Source organism: Pelodiscus sinensis, chromosome 26 (genome assembly GCF_052426305.1).
Source record: "Pelodiscus sinensis isolate ZL-2025 chromosome 26, ASM5242630v1, whole genome shotgun sequence".
NCBI classification, from domain to species: Eukaryota; Metazoa; Chordata; order Testudines; family Trionychidae; genus Pelodiscus; species Pelodiscus sinensis.
In genome coordinates, this window is record NC_143077.1 from 2,895,115 (window position 1) to 2,915,299 (window position 20,185).

At 54.2% G+C, this 20,185-nt stretch overlaps 1 protein-coding gene across 1 annotated transcript in view; it reads left to right on the forward strand.

Annotated features, from left to right (window-relative positions):
• LIN28A (lin-28 RNA binding posttranscriptional regulator A) overlaps positions 1 to 17,507 on the forward strand; it is a 37,081-nt gene extending 19,574 nt beyond the window's left edge. Inside the window, exons 3-4 of the mRNA XM_075908848.2 lie at positions 9,797 to 9,981; positions 12,370 to 17,507. Of these exons, the coding sequence (XP_075764963.1) occupies positions 9,797 to 9,981; positions 12,370 to 12,583 (399 nt within the window). The 3' untranslated portion in view covers positions 12,584 to 17,507. The remainder of the gene's footprint in view (positions 1 to 9,796; positions 9,982 to 12,369) is intronic.
• The last annotated feature ends 2,678 nt before the right edge of the window (positions 17,508 to 20,185 follow it).

A 20,185-nucleotide genomic window follows, 5' to 3' on the forward strand; every position in this document is an offset into this window, starting at 1 on the left:
ACGCCCGAAGGACCCCAGCAGGCCCTGGGGGAAGGAGGTGCTGAGAAGGCGTCTCCCTTCCTGGCCACCGGCGAGGGGAGCGGGCGGTCCGTATTGCCGAAGGCCGCAGGGACGCGCGCTGGGCCGTGGCGCCAGGGCCGTGAGCAGCGCCTCTGTCCTGCCAGCACGGCGAGAAGTCCCGTGGCACCTTGTAGACTAACAGATTCATTGGCGCAGGAGCCTTCCTGCCTGCGTCTGACCAAGTGGCCTTTGCCCACGGAAGCTCACGCTCCAATAGCTCTGTTCGTCCATACGGTGCCACGGGACTCCTCCTCGTTTATGCAGATTCAGACGCACAGGGCTGCCCCGCTGATACTTGTCCTGCCAGCTGTCTTGGCCCTCACTGCCCGCGCCGCCGGCCCTGGGTTTCTAGCCAGGAGGGCGGTTTGAGACAGTGACTCGGAGGGCGAGTGACCCCACGGTTTCTCCCCGAGGCGTTGGCGAGCCTGGAAGAGCCGTTCTGGGAGGCAGGCCCGGGCCAGCCTTTCCCTGTCTCTTGGCCCCTGGAGGGCAGCGAATCTGTGAAATCGGGGCGTGACCCTGCTCCCCGCACGGCGAGCTGCGCCAGCCGCGCGTGACCTCCCCTTCGGCCTCCCGAGGGGCGGGGCTTGGGAGACCCCCATTGCTTGGCCTGTTCCAGTATGACCTTCGGGGGACACCCGGCCAATGGAAAGAGTCGAGCGCCCCCAGGGAGGAGCGGCAGGCGCCATGGCCTGGGGAGGGACTGCCCGGCCCGCGGCCGCCCCGGGTGTGTGGAGAGGGACCGGCCTGCCAGAGGGGCATGGCTGGGCCCGGCGGAGGAGGCTGCTGCTGGGAAAGGGGAGAGCAGGGAGCTGTCTGAAGCTCCTCACAGCCCTTGCCTTGCTGGGCTGCGCTGTGTCCGTGGGGGGCTGGCGGGGAGGAGAGAGCAGTGACGGGGGGGCTCTCAGGGAACAGGGGGGAGGCTCTTAGGGACTGGGGGGTTCTCAGAGAACGGGTGGGGGGGAGACTCTTAGAGGCAGGGAGCTCTCAGGGAATGGCTTGGGGTTATCAGGGACCGGGGGGGGGGGGTTATCAGGGACCAGGGGGGTTATCAGGGACTGGGGGGGCTGCCCGCTCTCTGGCCACGCACCCCCAGGCCAGCTCTGCCTCTCGCATGAGGCTTCGCAGTGTCCACTTCAGCCGCCCTCCCCCCACCAGAGCCAGGAACTCCTGGAATTCGGCCAGGGGGCAGTGGACAGGGACAGCCCTTTGTTCTCTGGGTCCGGCCTGGGGGACTAAAGGCAGCGCCCCGCCCCTCCCCCTCCCCCTCCCAGGATCTCTCTAGGCTCCTGCCCCTCCCCCGCCCTGCTTTGGCCAGGCCTGGGAATGTCCCTGCTTTGTGTGTGGTGTGGGGCAGGCCAGAGGGGGAGGAGGGGCCCTGGGCCCCTTCCTTTCAGAGGCAGGAGGTATGCAGCTAATTCAATGGGCCACACTTTGATTACCTCTCTGATAACAGAGGAATGCCAGCAATGTGTGTGTTTTGGGAAGGGGGAGGGGGCGCGCAGGGGACCACCGGCCTCTGGCAGCTCACTTCAAAAGGCCCAGGCCAGGAGAAGATGGAGGGGCTGGTCCCTGCCGGCCTGCCCTGCTCGTTCCCTCCCCCAGAGGGGCTGCCTTTGCCTTTGCTGGGGGGGTCGTTTATCTCTAGCCCGCCTGGAAAATAAACAGGCGTAGGTCCGGGTTTGGAAGGCCCTGCCTCCTGGTGGGGCTGAAATGCAGCCCCCTCTGGACGCGGCGGCCCCGGCCCAGTGGAACACGGCGGCGAAGGGAAATTGCGCCCCAGCCCTGTGCCGAGAAGAGTGGTGGGGCGCAGCAGGTGGAACCCACAGGCGCCGGCGGGTTTCGCAAGGTCTCGCCAAGCGCCGCAAGCTGTGGGGGGAGCTGGATGCCCGGCTCTGCCACTCTTTGCTGTGTAGCCTTGTGCAAGTTGCTTTGCCTCTCTGCCTCGGTTTCCCCACCTGAAGAGAGGGGATAAACCACCCCCGCTCCACGGGTGGTACGAGGCCCAAGGTGCTAATTGTGATCGGCTTGGATGCCTTTGGGCTGCAGGGATCCAGAGACACAGAGCAACTCACGCAAATGAGTAATGTGACTCTGAGTAGAGCCCTTCCTTCCTGACAACCCCAGCTGGCCATCAGCTTAGCCCTGGAGCATGAAGGTTGCCAGTCCTGGGGATTATTGTCTGTGACCAGTGTAAACACAGCTGCTATTCCTGCTCCTAAACATCTCCTGGTAAGGATCTTGCATTTGCATTAGCTTTCATCTCGAAGGGTGCCAACAGGCTAAGTCTCCCTTTACCTGGGACTGAAAGGCAGCCACTTCTGGAGTGTAGCCCAGCCTGTGCTTAGCCCAGCAGCCCCCCCAGGGCGGGGCAGGAATGATTGCTGGGGCTAGCAGGGGACATGGGGCCCCTCTCCCAGCCATGGAGGATTGCTGGGTCTGGTGGGGTATGTGGGGCTCCCTGGGGCTGCACTCATGACCTCAGGCCCAGGGTCTCTGGTGCCTGCCCAGTCCCTGTCCACATCCTCTCTTCCCCCTCCCCAGAGCCCCAGCTCTAGCAGGCTGCAGGGGGCACAGCAGCCCCCACTATCGAAAGTGTCCGGTGCCCCTGGCTGGGGGAGGCGAGTTTGTTGCTTTACTGCCGACTCTGGGTGTGTACGCGGGCACGGTTGGGGCCTCTTTATGCTGCAGGGAGACCTGGCTCAGGGTTCACTTGCAGCCACCGAGGAGGGGTTAATTTCCGTGTCCAGCTCACGTTTGCTATGATCAGCGAAGGGCGCACACCTCTTCCTGGACAAGCAAGTCAGCCCTGCCCCTTGGATCTCTCCCGTGGGACAGTGACTCCTTGGGTTGGATCTGGTGGGAAACCTTTATTCCATCTAAAGGGGACCTTGGCCACTTGGGAGTCCCTCACCCCCATGCAAGGCCTGCAGCGGATTCCAGCCCTGGCGAGCCACCCTGAGGCCCCACATGGATCTAATTCGCCTCTCGCCCTGCTTCTGTGGCCTGAGAGCAGCTCTGTCCGTGGTTGTGCCTCATTGGTTGCCATGAGGGCTCCCAAGAGTCAGCCTCGGAAAGGTGCATTGGCAGGGGGTCGGGCTCAATGTTCCCCCTCAGTTTTTCCATCCATGTGTGGAATTCATTTTGTTCTGTGCACTGAGGCATGTACGATGTGCACCACCAATAGAAACACACGCTGCCCGCTGTGGGCGCGCTGCTAATCAGCTAGGAGGCACCTGAATCTCTCCTGGGCTGCCGCCCAAGTACTCCTCTTACAGGGAACACTGGTTGGGGTTGGAGAAATGAGAACCAGAAAAGGAAAAAGGAAATGTTCCTTTGAACTTGCAGGGTTCTTCTTTCAGCTTTGTGCAAACCCCACCCTAACCTAACCTCCCCCCCCACCCCCCCACCCCCCACCGTCAACACTCTTGGCCTGGCCAAGGAGCTGTAAACATTTAGCTCAAAACAATCTTTCTTCCTCCTGATTTTCATAGTTTTTCATGTGCCAAGACGTGGGGTCGGGGGAGATGGCTGGGAGGGCCAGGGGGCTCCATGTGGGGATGGGGGAGGAAAGAATTCTCTCCCCTGAAACACTCCCCCTTTTGGTCTAACTGGGGGCATTTTCCTACACTCTGCGAAGAATGGGCTGTGGGAGATCACGTGACCTGGGTTACTGAGTAACAGATGAATGGTGGGAATGCTCCATTCATAAAAAAAAAAAAAACCTGTTCCAAAGAGCAGCGTGTGGACCAGATGGGCAGGGAGCTGGGAGTAAGGCTCTGCTGTCGGGAGAGGGGAGCAGCCTGAACAGGGCTGGGAATTACCAGCCGCCCTGCTGTTGAGAGATAGGTGGGGATGCTGAGATGCTGGGGAAGTTATTTTAATCCCCCTCCACCTTCCCAAACAAGATTGCAGATTAACTCTTTGCTCACCCCTCCCCGAAAGCAGACATTGCCAGATGATCCAGTAAATATCTCCTGGAGCCGGATACACTGATAGGAGCCTCCGTGGTCTGGTGGCCTCTGGCGTGGCCCGGCAGGGGGTGGTCATGTGCGGGGGAGGGTGTCCCTCTGGTCCAAGATGCTCAGCTGCTAAAGCAGGACGAAGACCTCCGTTCCCACAGCTAGCACTACGCGCCGTCTCGCTGGGCCAGAGTGGGTGAAGCCTCGCGGGATGAATCATTTTCATACCATTCATGGTTTTCATCCCCCACCGGCCAAACGGTGCCTCGTAGCACATTCTTGAGGTTGGTTTCATTGAGCTGACGACGAAACTGATCTTGCCCACCTGGTAGGCTGCCTTTTTCCTACTTGCTCTGTGTCACACAACCAGCATAGACTTCTCTGACCCGCATCATTGTGTGTTTATTGTGGCCGACTTTGTTAATGATTTTGTTAAATTGCCGACAGAACTGTGCTGGAAATGACCCAGATAATGTTGGTTTTTTCATTCCAATTCATCTGACGAAGTGGGGTTTGCCCACGAAAGCTCATGATTCTATGTATTTTGGTTAGTCAGTGAGGGGCCACAGGACTCCTCGTTGTTTTTAAAGCTACAGACTAACACAACGACCCCTCTGAAATGTATAATTTGGGTTCAGCTGACTAGCAGTCTCTTTCGAGTGGAGCATCTCTCTGTAAAATCCTGGATGAAAGGCTCGCAGAGCTAGGACACTCTGAATTAGGAAATTAAATTTCCTTTCTAGCATCCCGATCGTGTCATATTGGAAAACTGGAGTCTCACAGGTCCCAAAAAAGTGTTGTTTTCTTTTGTGTTTTGTTGCTCCATTCCACTGAGAAACTGCTCAGGGAAATATTGGCAAATAGAGCCCTTAGAAACCTGCAATCAGGGCCGTTCAGTGGTGACGTTTCAACAATCTATTAAGTTAAATTAGTCTAGTCTATATTTGAGAGAATTTGTGCGTCTGTCTGTCTGTGTGTGCGTCTGTGAGTCCGCTTGTTCCTAGCTCCTAAAAAGTAAGAGCTAGGACCACCAGTTTGGTGTACAGCTTCCTCCTATATCTGAAAGCAGCGTAAGGGTTTGGTTGTGCCAGGACAATGGAATGTGTGTAGAATGCGATGTTTCCCGTCAGACGGAAAGGGGTGTTGGGGAGCAAGTGCCACAGCCCCAGGAAGCAGCCACTGGTTAGACTGTCTCCCCCCCCCCCCCCCCACACACACACACAGCCACCAGCCCTTAGGAAAAGCCAGCAGGCAGGATGTGTGGACTCCTCCATGGACTGGCCCCCCTCCTTCCCTGATTCCCGCCACACCTCCCAACCCCTGTCCTGATTCCTGCACCCTCACCCTCTGCCCTGAGTCCCCCCCTTGCTTTGACTTCTGCAACCCCTTGCCCTGAGCCGGGGGAGCCCTGACTCCTGCACCCTCCACTCCCTAAGCCCAAGTTGTCCCAAGTGGAGCATTGAGCTGACAAGCTGTGAGTGCCTGTTGTAACGTCCTACAGTGTACGCTGTGCAGGGTCTCCAAACAACCACCCTACATGCAGGACTTTGTTCTCCAGATGCAGGGTCTGACCCTGCAAGCTGCTGGAAAAAGCCAGGATTCCGGCTGACAGCTGGGGCTTTTGGAACCATGCCGCATTGCAACCTTAGGGCATCTCTCGACTTACTGGGAGATCGGCGCTGCAGCGATCAATCCCCCCCAGCGTTGATTTAGCAGGACTAGTGAAGACCCACTTAATCAACTGCTGATCACTCTCTCATTGGCTCTGGTACTCCTCCAGCATGAGGGAAGGGACCAGAGAGTTTCCCCACAGTGGAGACCCTGCAACAACTCAATCCATGAGATGTCGGCTCCAGCTACGGTGTCCATGTAGCTGGAGTTACGTAGCTTAGGTCAACATTACCCCGTAGCGGAGACCTGACCTTAATTCCCAGATGGAGAGCTGTTCAATCTCCGTGACCTGTTGAGTCCTGTGCTGCTCAGATTGCCAGCCGGGGGAGCATCTAGCACCCTGGGTGTTCTTACTTGTCAGTGACAGTGGTCCTTAAGCAGGGTACCACATACCCCTGGGGTGCCCAGAGCTCTTCCACAGGGCTCCTCAGCTCCTCTCGATGTTGGGCTAGTTTCATGACAGGCTACATAAAAGCACTAGTCTAATCTGCACAAACTACAGTTTCGTACAGACAGTGACTTGTACGGTAGCAGAGACCCTTGCCCTTCACAGGAGATATGTTCTTGAGAGAACCACAAATGCCCAAATTAGGGATGTACAAGGTTAACCAGTTACCTGGTAAACCTGCAAGACTCAGCCGGCCGGAGCGGTCCCAACCCGAGGCACCGTGGGACCCTGTCAGCCAGAGCAGTCTCCTGTGTCTTGGCAGGCTGGCTGGACCCCATCCGCATGGTTAACTGGTTAAATGATCACAATTAGATCTTTTCACTGGTTAACTGTTTTAATGGGTATTTACCTCCCTCTTGCGAGTAAGGCGGAGGGGGGAGGGGTGTTCCCAGCACAACACAGCCACATTTCCCATATACAATGATGCAATGGAGTAATACTGACATGGAACAATGCAGTGAGCGCATGTAAGATCTAAGGGTATGTCTGCACTACAAAGTTAGTTCGAACTAACGGACATTAGTTCGAACTAACTTTCCTAGGCAGCACTCCGTTAGTTCGAATTTAATTCGAACTAACGGAGCGCTTAGTTTGAACTAGGAAAATCTCATTTTACGAGGATTAAGCCTAGTTCGAACTAGCTAGTTTGAATTAAGGGGTGTGTAGCCCCTTAATTCGAACTAGTGGGAGGCTAGCCCTCCCCAGCTTTCCCTGGTGGCCACTCTGGCCAACACCAGGGAAACTCTTCTGCCCCCCTCCCGGCCCCGGACCCCTTAAAGGGGCATGGTCTGGCTACGGTGCCTGTGCCAGGTGCAAGCCTGCCAGCACCCAGCCAGCAGACCCTGCACCTGGCACGGATCGAGCCACCCACCTGATGCCCCCCAGCCCTCCCCCTCTTCCCGGGACCAGGCTGGCGGCTCCCGGGAGCTTGCCCGGGACCACAAGAGGCGGGCACCCACCTGGGCTAGTGCAGACATCGTGGACCTTGTCCACGATCTCCGCACTAGGCACAGGAAAGTGGCCGTCTAGGGCAGGAGAGCTGCCAGCCTGGCCACCCAGGAGCAGGTGTGCAAGAGAATCAAGGGGGTCCAGTGAGACCCCCGACCCTGAGCCCTGAGCTTACAATGGCCATCCTGGGTCAGACCAAAGGTCCATCTAGCCCAGTAGCCTGTCTGCCGACAGCGGCCAACCCTAAGGACCCTGGAGGGGATGGACCGAAGACAGTGACCAAGCCATTTGTCTAGTGCCATCCCTCTCCAGCCTTCCACAAACCTTGGGCAGGGACACCACTCCTACCCCCTGGCTAATACCACTCCATGGACCCAGCCTCCATGACTTGATCTCACTTCCCTTTAAACTCTGTTCTAGTTCTAGCCTTCACAGCCTCCTGCAGCAAGGAGTTCCACAGGTTGACTCTTTGCTTTGTGAAGAACAACTTTCTGTTACTAGTTTGAAGCCTGCTACCCATTCCTTTCCTTTGGTATCCTCTAGTCCTTCTTTGTGGGAACTAATGAAGAACTTTTCTGTATGCACCCTCTCCACCCCACTCCTGCTTTTAGAGACCTCTATCCTGTCCCCCCTCTGTCTCCTCTTTTCTAAGCTGAAAAGTCCCAGTCTCTTTAGCCTCTGTTCATATGGGACCTGTTCCCAACCCCTGATCATTTTAGTTGCCCTCCCCTCTCCCAGCCTCTCTCTTCCCCTCTCCCACCTCCTTTTCCCAGTCTCCCCCAGTTTTGTTCAATAAAGACAGATTCCATTTTGGAAGACACGTTATCTTTATTTTGTACATCAATAAGAGGGGCTAGGGAAGGGTAAGTGGAAGGAGGTGAGGGAGGAATGGGGCACGAGCCCCTGATGGGGAGGACTGGGCTGGCTCTGCGGGCTTCTGGGGGTGGAAGCTCCCCTGCAGCCCCCCAATTGCCCCCTCTCCCCAGAGGGCAGCCTGTGGCAAGTGCAGCTGGGCTGATGGCCGAGTGGTGTGATGTGCCCAGTGTGGGTAGTCCGGGCACTCCAAGCCAGGACTGCTTTGCAAGCGGGGCACCCCTGAGAACTGTCTGTCCGGGGTGGGGGTCAGGACCCTTTAAGCACAGCCCTTGGCTAGCCTGAGAAAGCATCTCCACGCTCTAAGTTCTCCTCTGATGCCCTGCTGGCACTGCTTCCGGCCATCCTTAAGCCCGGTTCAGGGTCCACTTAATGTGGACATGCTAGTTCGAATTAGCAAAACGCTAATTTGAACTAGTTTTTAGTTCTAGACGCGTTAGTTCGAATTAGCTTAGTTCGAATTAACTAATTTGAAGTAAGTTAGTTCGAATTAACGTTGTAGCGTAGACATACCCTCAGAGAACCAGAAAAGCCTTTTCCTGGACGGCCATTTAATGGTGGTGAGGACGAGGGGGGGGAAACCATGCTAGTGAAGTTGACTGTGATGCCAGAGTGGTGGTGGGGGGGATAAAACCAGGCTGGAGACGGTAAGTCCAGTCAAATGCTAACTAGGGGTTTTTGCCCTGCTCCTGCACAGTCTACACTTCAAAAGGATAAATTTCCAACCACACGAACCCGTAATAAACCCCTCAGCTGCACGCTAATCTCCCTAGCCAGTTCCTGGGACTGGCTCCCTGCGTACCTGGCAGTTGTCTAATCCAGAAGTCTGGGGGGCACGTTAGCATCACTGAAATTTAGAGAAAACGGAATTTGTGTTTTAAGTTCTACAGCACTTTATTATTTTTGTACTTTTTACACCCCAAAATGTCATCGCCCGCCCGGCTACGATTAAGTTGTTTAAACAAATGTGTTGCAATGGTAGAAAAAAATCGTGTGTCTGAAAACTGTAGGTACTGGGGGGACTTCTAATTTTTTTTAAAGGGGTACTTTATTTTAAAAAAAGGTTGAGAAACACTGATCTAATCAGCCCAGAGGGTGGCCAGACCACTTGGGGAAGGGGGCTAATGGGCGGGTTCGCAAAGGAACAGCGTGATGGGAAATTGTTTAGACTTTTAGCTCCTTAAAAATGTCTTTGCACCTTCAATTTCCCTCTCATCACCTTTTTCCTCCCCCGTTAGCCTCTTGCCCCTCTCTGTCTGCATCACTCCCTTTTCTTCTTAGAGGCCTAACGATTCTGCTGCGATTTAGTGAACGTCCATTTCCTAGAGCAGAAAGCCTCGTGCTTGGGTTGCTCGCACTGCGGATCTGTGAAACCCCAAAGCGCGAACCTGCCATAGCGAAAGCTTCCCGTATGATATGTCTAGTCCAGCTGATTTATTTTATAATTACCTGGTGGAAACAAGAAAGTCGGCCATGGTTCCGTCCCAGGGTACTGGGACACTCAGGTATTTTTAGGTCTGATTTTGCCAGCAAGTCGTCTGCCAGGAAAGTGAAACTTGGGGGTTCATGCGCCGGATCAGACTCTTGGAAGGGGACAGTGGTCTGGAGAGGTTGAGCGCCGCTGGGGGAAGGAACTGGCTTTATGGGGCAGCGTATCTTCCAGAAGCGTCTCTGAGGAAGAGAGCACCGTGGTGTCCCCGCGTCCGTCTCCTGTCCATCCCTCCATCCAACCTTTCCCAGCGCTGCAGTGAAAAGAGGAGGCCTTCCTCCTTCCAGTGAGGCTGCACCCTCTTTTTACCAGGCCTAACCTTTCCCCCCTTCTCTGGCCCCTTAGAGCAAGCTCCACATGGAGGGATTCCGCAGCCTGAAAGAAGGGGAGGCCGTTGAGTTCACCTTCAAGAAGTCGTCCAAAGGGTTGGAGTCCATCCGAGTGACCGGCCCCGGGGGCGTGTTCTGCATTGGCAGTGAGAGGAGACCAAAGGGGAAGAACCTCCAGAAACGCAGATCTAAAGGAGACAGGTAAGTGTAGCAGGGCAAGGGCATGTCAGAGAGCAGGCCCTGATCTTCAAGGGCTTCTAGCCCCGCACTGGGAGAGAACTCTGGGTGGTGGGCAGCGTGGGAGGAGACTCAAAGCCAGAAGACTGGTTTGTGGACTGATGCTTGATCTGGTAACACCCTCCCCACCCATCCCCTGTTTGTATCCGTCCTTCCCCTGTAAGGCTCTCTCTGGGTCTTATTGCTCCACCCCTCTTCATTTCCCAATGTGCCCCAGAATCCTCTAGCTCCTTTGGGACCCAGGCCAAGGTTCTGGAAAAGCCCCCGAGGCATCTTCTTCCACAAGGGAAATGTCCCTGTCCGGGAAGGGCGGGTGGTGGCCACCTTGCTCCTGAGATCACCAAGGTAACCAGGGTCCTGGCTCTGTACTGAGGAGACCACCAGGGTAGCGTGTGCAGACACCTCGGACAGGTTCCTGCTGACCGGGGGGACAGGCACAGAACTCCTAGTGGAGCTGGACGTTGCTGATATTAAGGAGCTGGGTTGGGGAGACCCCATCTGGCTGCTGGGCCTTTGGGACGCCGCGGGGAAGGCATGAGGCTGAACACTGGGAACAGAAGGGTTCTTGCCACAGGGCTCCTGGGGGTAGAAGGGGGCAGTGGCCCTTCCTCTGAAAGATGCTTCCTTCAGCCTTTAATGAGTGTCAGATGCAGATTTCTGGGGAAAGGGCAGAAAACCAGAAGTGAAAGGCCAGAGGTCAAAACCACCCAGGGCTGAATGGCATGGACCAGTGCTCCCTTTCTGTGCCTGTGTGCTCAGGGTGGTGCTGGAGCCACACGGCGCGTTGGGGGAGGGCAGGGGTAATTTTCTCCAGGAAAAGCCCGGCCTTGTGAGAGCTCAGGAAATGGCCGGACAGCCCCGCACGGTCTCCCACAGCAGCTCTGCAGCCCAGAGGCAAGACTCTAGTTAGCACCACGGAGCCTTCCCCTCCCACTCCAAGTTTGCCAGGGGTTTCCTCAAATTCTTCATTTCCCAGGACTTCCCTGGGCTGGGGGGGGGGGGGGGGGGCTGTGTGTTAGTGCTGCCACCTGGTGGGCATTTTGAAGTCTATTTCCCAGGCTGTGAAAAGCGAGTCGGGTTGGGAGGAGTGGGGTTCTGCAAGGGGATTTAAATCCTTGGGGGGGATGCGAAATGAACCCAGAAAGGCTGTTGTTGGTTTGGTTTTCCTTCTCGGTGGTGGTTTGACCGTAGAGATGCAGGGCTTGACATGGACATGGAGACAAAAGCCAAAAAATACACTGAAAAGAGGCTTGGCAGAATTGGATTGCTGTCTTTTTATAATTCCAGTGCACAACCTGGATGTTTATTTTAAGCATTTTTATTCATTTTAAATGTCCAGAGTTGTGCAGAATTAAGGGGCGAGGGTGCAGGCCACAATGAGCGACAGTAAAACATCGAGAATCAAAAAGTTAAAGCTTTGTCACTATTCAAACACAAACTGTACCCAGCATGTCAGAATATGCAACGTAAATACATCTCTGTAAGGCAAACTCTGGCGTTCCCAGGCAGTGTTTTCTTATTTTGCCTCTTATTTTCTACATTTTGATTATCACTGGAAATATTTTTTTCGTGTGTGTGTGTGTGTGTGTGTGTGTGTGTGTGTGTGTGTGTGTTTACTGACCATCTCACCCTTCCAAGTCTAATTCAAAGGGAGGCTAAATGCAATGAACTCTCCATGCACTCTGTTTGGTCCTGGATGGAATCTGAAGTAGTCAGCTGTGTGTCTCAGCCCCTACGTCGCTAAGGCTGTGTCTAGACAGTAAAGAAAAGTTGGAAAAAGATACACAAATTGTGAATCGCAATTTGCGTATCTTTTTCTCCTTCCCCCCCCCCCCCCCCCCAGAGGCATTTCCAAAATTTGGCCCGTCTACACAGGGCCAAATTTCGGGAAAACCTCCTCTTTCGGAACAGCCCTTCTTCCTCGTACAATGAGGACTACAGAGATGCCGAAAGAATGCGCCCGTTTTTTCGGGAACTGTTCTGTAAAAGCGGGTGCGCTCCTTGGACATGGCAGTGCTTTTCCGGGATTCCGGAGGTACCCTGGAAGAGCTCCGCAGTGTAGACAAAGCCTATGGGACTTTTCCCTGTGCTTTTGGGGTGGGAGGCTGTGCGCTCAGTCCCCGTCTGAGGAGCACAAAGCCACCACTGACTCTCTACCGCCGTAACGGGGCTAATGTCAGTGCTGGGGAACCAGCCACGTCTCCTGGCCTGCGTGACCCACGTGCTGCAGAGCATCATGCTCCAGGCGGAAGGGGGATGAGGCACCTTGGAAAGCCGCTTGCAGTCGGAATCCCCTCTGCCGACTGACTTCCTCTCCCTGGGTCTCAGGCTCTCTCCCTTTCCTCTTCCTAGATGCTACAACTGCGGGGGGCTGGACCACCATGCCAAAGAATGCAAACTGCCGCCGCAGCCCAAGAAATGCCACTTCTGCCAGAGCATCGCCCACATGGTTGCCAGCTGCCCCATCAAAGCACAGCAATCGCCCAGCTCTCAGGGAAAGCCCGCCTACTTCCGGGAGGAGGAAGAAATGCACAGCTCGTCCCTTCTTCCTGAAACCAGGGAATGATGGCGGGGGCTCGGGGGGAGGTGGGGGGGAATTCCATCAGGATCAAAAGGCTTCAACAAGGGATAGTCAGCCACGAGGGAGCAGTCTCTGCCGCCATGATTTCGGGGGGTTGGCATAAGGCAGGGATGGGTGGGAGGGTGGCAGCTCTAACCGTGGGATGGCTGTTTGCTGATTCCAAAATCCCAGCACAGATTTACCTCACCCCTCTCCCCCGTGAGTGGGGAGAACCCTCTTCCCCCTCTGTCCAAAAGTGGGAGAGCGAGCAGCCCCATAGCCCTGTCCCTAACCACTGCCTCCGGCCCAAAGCCACACGCTGCTCTGCTTTCTTTCCCTGGGTGGGGCGGGTTTTCTAACACAGCGTTTGTGAATCCCTGGGTCTCTTTGGGTGGAGCAAGGCCGGTCCTTCTACCCTAGCCGGAGAGCAGAGACAAGCCCTCGATGGCCAGCTAGACACTAGCAAGCAACCTATTCCTGGCAGAGGAAGGTGGGACAGATGGATCTCACCCATATCCAGCCCAGGTCTGCTGCTTGCCCAGGAGTATCCACGCTCCAGTGTTTTGAGGCCCGCAGGGGAACAGTGAAACAGTAATCTCCTCCGGGAGAAAGCTGTAGCGGCCCCTGAAACAGCTGGGAAGGCATTCCGTGCTGGACGGAGGGTTTTCTTCTAGCATGGCTGGGACTTATTCCCCTTCGTTTCAGAGCCACCACGCTCCAGAGGGAGTTGAGGGGAGGCGCTCGGCTTTCTGTTCTGAACAGCCTTTCCCTAGAGACCAATCCCGGGCCTTATAAAATTGCTCCCCTGGCCTTGGACCTCGAACTGGACTTGGGGTTTCGTTCCCTGAAGGCCATTGCAACGCCGACCTTTTAAAGTGGCACCAGCCGGGGACGGAGCAAAGAACACGGGGGCCTGGTTGGAAGGAAGCCGTGGGGACCTCAAAACTGTCACACATGGGGCAGGTGCCTCGTTTACAGGAGCCCTTCCAGCCCAGCTGTAACCTGCTGCTCTGGCGGCATTGCCGTGGACAGGAGGCACGGGAGCACGGGTCTTGGTCTGGACCCTGGTGGGCCCTCATTGCCCCGGGGCTGCAATGCAGGGTCCAAGCAAGGAAGAAGCCATATTTTCTCCCCACTGTTTTTAAAAGCTTCGCAGTCGAGAGCGCCGAGGGTGGGATATATTTACTGCCCAGCGCCAACGGGCTGATCCGAGAGCACAGTGAAGTCAATGGGATTCTCTCCACTGAGTTCAATGGACCTTGGATCACTCCCATATTGTAGACCGCTTGCTTCTGCTCCTCCCTTTATTAGGGCCAACCCTCCAGTCCATATGCACCTGCAATGCCCTCTTTCGGCATAAGGACTGCAGGCTCGGTCCTTTCCTTCCCCATAGGAACAGGGTGACCTTCTGTCAGTTCAAAGCTGCTGCCTTCTCTCCCCACCTTGTCTTCCCCCACCCCCCAGTCTGCCTTTATTTATTTGTTCCCGGGGACAGCTGCCCTTGCAACGCAAGGCCCCCCCCTTCCATGCTGAAGCCGAACATGATGTGAAACCTGCACTAAGACGTGCGCGTATGACGTATCTTTGGGTTTGTTTGTCGTCTTTGTTTTTTTTTTATATATAAATATTCTGGTTTTTTGTATTTTTGTATATTTTAATCTTAAAGAGAGCGAGAGAGAGAGAGAGAGAGAGGACAGAACTACTGCAACTTCTTCTCAGGTATTCGCGCAATCTCAGGGATAGACGGTCTCTGCAGCCACCGTGCTGCACCGAGTGGAATTTTGTTTCTTTGCGTTTTACCCGCACCGCGCCGGAACCGAGTTTGTATTGGAAGCGGCAGGGCTGCCTCGCGGGATGGTCTAATGATTGTTAAAAGCTGTATTTCGAACGGGCTCTTTTCCTCTCTCCCCGGATTGACAGGCAGCTCTGTGGGTCTGCGGGTGGGTATGGAGAAGTCAGTCAGTGCTGCAGAGGAGGGTTCAGCCATCTGTCTCCATTGTGGTTCAAATTCTTCCCCCTCTCGTCCTGCCTCCATGTTCCCCGCGGAATGGTCGCTGGCGGAAAACGCTCTTGGGCACCTAGTTTGTGCCCCACTCCAGTTGCTGACGAGGACCATCCAGGCCCGACAACAGGGGTGGGCAAAGGGAGCAGCTCCCTGGGGCCAGTGATTCAGAAGAGCTTGGGGATCCCAGCCGCTGCTGTCACTACTGCAGCACCAGGCCCTTTACTTCACTGCTGGAGCCCCGTGTGGCATGCTGAGGGCTGCCTAGGGGAGGCTAGCCCCACCCCCACCCCTTCTGCCTGAGGCCCTGCCCCTTCTGGAGCACAGAGCCCCCGCCCACCTTGACCAGGGGCCTGGCGACCCCACTATGGCCACCACGCACCATTCTGCTTCCCCACCACGAAAACCAAGCTCTTTGCTGGTGGCTTCCTCCTGCTGCAGACACTGCGGTGGGGAAGATGCTCAGGGCCCGGCTTTCAATCAGAAATGGGGGCTATGACTCCAGCACTGGGGGTTAATCTGGATTGAGGGCATAAAGAAGCTGGCTGCCCTTGCACCGGGTTATCCCTCCCTCTGAGAGAGCAAGAGCCTTTCAGTGCCTATAATAGTCATCAGTGGGGCTCTAGTGTAAATCCCTTCTTTAGAAACTCCTTAGCCTCTGCCCGGCTGTAAGACGCTGGGTGTGAGATTCTCTCCTCCCCCACCTGGACTGGCTGCATCTCTAGGAAAACTGCAGTGTAACAGAATAAGGGTTACAATCCAACACCCCCCGGAAGGCCTTTCGCTCCAGCCATCTCTACCTCTCACTAATGTGCTTGGATGTAGCACCTCTTTGGGGGATGAGCATGGAGCTGGGCACGTCACATGCATGAAGAGTTCCCCAAGCCAGCCCTCTCCCAGCCTTGTAGCAGATTCAGGTACAATTCTCCCCTTCTCTCTGCCTTTCCTTGCTCCCCCCCTCCCATCCCACTTTCCTCAAATGCTAGCCAGCGATTGCTGGCTGCGATGGTGGAATCTTGTCTGCAAGCCATGAGCTGCGAGGCTCGTCCGTGCTCTGCAGCCGCAGGGGCTGGCTGTGCCGCCCCGCCTAGGTACAGAGAATGCTGGCCCAGCAGCACGTTTGAGATTGGGGCTGCAGTTTCCACGCTAAGTTCTAGGTAGTAACAGAATAGAATTCGATCCGGGCAGGGAATGTCGAGAGAGAGGGGGATTTTCAACCTTCCAAATAGGAATCAGGTGGAGATTGGAGGGAATCCAAGATGCCGCTTCAGCGCTGGGACATGCAGTTAGAGAACGGGCGAGTTTGCAAGAACGGACGTGAAATGCCCTCCTCTCAGAATCTGAAAGCACCACCCGTGGGGCTCAGCCCATTCCCATTAAAGCTTGGGAAAAGGAACTGGCCTGGTTAGCAAATGTACTTGTGGCAATGAAGAGTTGGCCTTGTAAGGCTCCTTGACACACGCTGTTAGAGCTGTCTAGGTGAGATGCTGCCGTCTCCGTGGCCTGTAGGTAGGCTTGGGCGGAAGGGGCTCCCTCGCCCTGGCTTTCTGCCTGCTGCAGCCGTGAGTGTGGTGGAGTGGTGATAGTACTTTGGAGGAGGGGAAAGAATTTTTTTTAAAGTAGCTGTGGGATCTATACAAATCTACCTCAGGATAACGTCTCTGTCTGAACGGGGAAATGCAATAGAATGCATTGGACTGTGCGTCTAACCCTAGGGTCCGGTACTCAGTGGGACCCACAGAGGGAACTGTTGATCATCCTTTGGCACCGGAAGTGTGCCGACGGGTATATGCTGCCCCTTCTCGTTTTGTATCTGTCTTGAAGAATCGTGTAGAACTTCCAAGTAAGCAGTTTGGTGATTTGCTAGGTGTCTAGTCTGTGTAAATATCTATGTAAATCTCTCCACTTTCTTTCAATATTCTCCTTGATTATTGTTTACAAACGTAAAAAAAAAATAGCCAAAGCATTAGACGGGTTTTTGGACCAGGGAGATGGGATCCTCTCTTTATGCTCTGCCTTGCGGCTCTGCCTGGGCAGGGAGGTGACTGAGGTAACATAGTGGGCTCTGGCAAGACAGTGAATCCTAAAGCCTCCAGTCTTGCTGCAGACAAGAGAGCCACGTGCCTCCCAAAAACCAAGGGTCGATTTGTAAGGGAAAGCCAGGCTACAGAAGATGGACTTTTAAAAATATTCAGTTGCATCTTCTTGTCTGCGGCTTGCAGTACCTTCCCTATGCACATTGCAGCACTCGAGGTTCCTCCATCTGCAGACTGGAGACCTTTGGTGTGGCTTTTTCCATTCCTTGCTGACAATCTTGCGGATAAATTCCTGCAAGGGGCTTACGGTCATCACCTCCTGCTCATGCCTGGTTTGCAGGCAACGGCCACTCTGCATTATGGGACAGCAGGTAGGCAATGGTGGACTCTCTCTGAGCTAGGGACTGACGCCAGGTCTGTCCTGCCCACTAATCATCCTTCTTACCCGTGCTCCAAGTCTCAGTCCCTAACCCTAACTCCATCCAAACATATAGGAGCATTTGAATGTTAGAGGGATAAAATATCCTTCGGGGGATGATTCTCCCCTGGTTCAAAAACCTGTAGTCAAGTGGCCAAACGATTGTCTACTGTCAGACGGAAGAATGTAACTCCATGTTTACTGCTAGCAACCAAAGCTTGTTTGTGTCAAACTCTTGAATTTTTATGAAGCGGGAAGGGGGTGGGGGGAGGGATTGAGAGGGTGGATGTGTATGATTTTGGGGGTTGTCTGAGTTGCAGGACTGTGCTTTCTGGAGAGCAGATTTCCTGCTGAAATGTCTGCAGTGAGCTCAGAAATGCCCATCACTGCATTTTTTTTCCTTCCTTTTCTTTTTTGTATCAACCATGCAAAACGTTTTGACTTTTTTCTGCAAAATAAAGACTATGAATAATGGCAACTGGTGCTTCTCCTTTCATTTGCCCTAGATCTGTCCTGCTGTAAAGCATGTTCCCAAAGCTATCGTCACTACCTGAATGTTCAGGAACAGGGGCCTAGGACTCAGCATTCTTGGTTCTCTTCCATGGTAACTCACCTATCTACATGGCCCTCATCAGTGGCATTTTAGCTATGTCTGCACTATGGGTCTTTCAGCAGCACAAGTGCACCCCTGCAGCTGTGCCATTGTAAGGACTGTACAGCTGCTGCAGGCCAGCAGGCGAGTGTCCACACTGGCGCTTTTACTGGTGAAACTTTTGTCAGGGGTGGGGTTTGTTTTTCATGCCCCTGACTGATAAAAGTGCTAGTGTAGACAAAACCCAACACACCTGAAGGAGGGAAACATTCTTCTTTTACAGATAAGGGCGCAGTAGAGCAAGTGACTTTCCCAAAGTAGCACAGAAAATCTGAAGCAGGAACTGAACCCAGGCTGTCCTGTCCACTAAGCATCCTTCTTAAGCAAGCTCTAAGCATTACTCCCATCCTCAAAGCCTGACTGACCACAAAGCTGAACACTTCCCAGCATTGAGAGGTGGTGGTTTGGTCCCCTCTCTCTATCCTAATTATTTTCCAATTAGCGTTAGCATTTACTAAACTTTAAAGGTTTAGTTACAAATGAAGAGTATGATTGGCAGTTGCATTGAGAAAGTTCACGTTCTTTTAATTGTCATGTACCAATCACCCACCTCCTCTGCTGGTTGGGGTTACATCTTCTGAAGAAGGGGTGGGGAACTTAAGGCTCAGCTGCAGCCCCCAGCTTGACTTGATCCAGTCCCCCACCAGCATTGGGGAACCCACTCCTGCACGTCTTCCCCTGTAACCATCCCAAGACTCTGTACTGTGAAGAAAGACTGAGAGGGCTTGGTGGCAGAAGCTATTAAAAAGCAAAGTCTCATGCCGTTAAATATGAACTTCGTGAGCAGAAGGCAGTAGCCTTTGTATGAGTCATTCTACTTGCCAACTGGAGGATACCTCTGAGTATGGAAGGAAACTCAGGTTTCACTCCAACTCCACACAGCAGCTCTTGTCTACCAGTAGGATGCCTAGATAGAGAACCTCAGCTTGCTGCCTGACAGAGCACAACAGGGAGCTCGCACTCTTCCCTGCTCCACTGGAAGTTGCAGTTGCCCCAAAACAAACACCCTGCTTCCCAGCCTGTACCTTCTAGCAGCAACCATCTCAGGTGCTTACCCACAGTTGCTTGCTCTCCCCTGCAATACAATTTCATAAAACCCCAACAGGCTGTACCTGTCCTCTGTTACCCCCTCCCCCCTTCTGTCCCATTCCAGCCTGTCCAAATCCCCTTTGCTGGCTTCTTCTCTCTGATCAGATTTAAACTGCTAACCCATCTTCCTGGCCAGAGTAAGTGTTGCATAGGTCACCCTCTTGGCTTTATAAAAAGCTCTAATAAATTCAGTCTCTAATGGCTGTTACCACATCATTTTTCAACCATCTTTGCTGCTCAATGGCACGTAGAGCAGCAAAGCCTGCTAGGTGTCCTAAGGTAATTGTTACCTGTTTCACCCCTTGCTGAGGTAAACCGTGATAGGAGCTACCTAGTGTGGAGAGGAGCAAAATAACATGGATAGCCAACGCTGACAAAGGATAATGCATGTGAAAATGATATTGTCTGCATTTGTGTGGCTGTGCCCAAAAATCCCCACAACCAATCAGGGCCTGTGTTAAAATGCCACCTGACTGATGTGCATATTTTGTACCTCCTGAGGTTTGCAGTTTGAAGGGACAACTTTCCCCCTGGCTCCTAAAACTATTCCTTTGGAGGTTGGAGGCAGGAATTGGCAGGACTGCATGATATTTGGGTGGCCATGGGCAGAATTTTGAGGAACTATTATGATGCTTGCATGTAACAGCCAGCCTCCTAAGGACCCAGAAGGGATAAATGGGGTCTGTGCCCTGGTGCCTGTAAACAGCTCAACCCTGTGGGCCTTGCTGTTGTATTACCAAGGTGCGAGCTGCCCTTGGGCATGGTACCAATAGCATCCCATCAAGACACCCTTCATAGGAGGGCAGGCTTATGCTTACAAAGGTGCCTTAAACCTAGGGTCCTACTAAATTCACAATCTATTTTGGTCAATTTCATGGTAATGTGATTTTTAAAATCATAAATATCATGACTTCAGCTATTTCCATTTGAAATTTCACAGTGTTGTAATTTCAGGGATTGTGACCCAAAAATGGAGTGTGGGGGGGGGAGGCTGCAGTACTGCTCCTTTACTCCTGTGCTGCTGCTGGTAGCGGTGCTGCCTTCAGATCTGGGCAGCTGGAGAGTGGCAGCTATGGGCTGGGATCCCAGCGCTGAAGTCAGAGTCACTGCCCACAGCAGCTCAGAAGCAAGGATGGCCTGGCACAGGAGGTATTGCCACCTGCAGGCAGCAGCGCGGAAGTAGAGACCTGGGCCTTCAGCCAGCAGCTGCCATGCGCCTGCTTTCAGTTCTGCAGACAGCAGCACAGAAGTAGAGCGGTATAGTATGGTGCTACCACTCTTCCTTCTGGCCACTGCTCTCCGGCTGCCCAGCTCTGGGAGCAGCACAGATGTAACAGGGGCTTAGACTGAATTCCTTGCCCTCCTTGCCAGCTCCCTATTGGGCCAAGGGAGCCTCACTGGAGAATCAGGG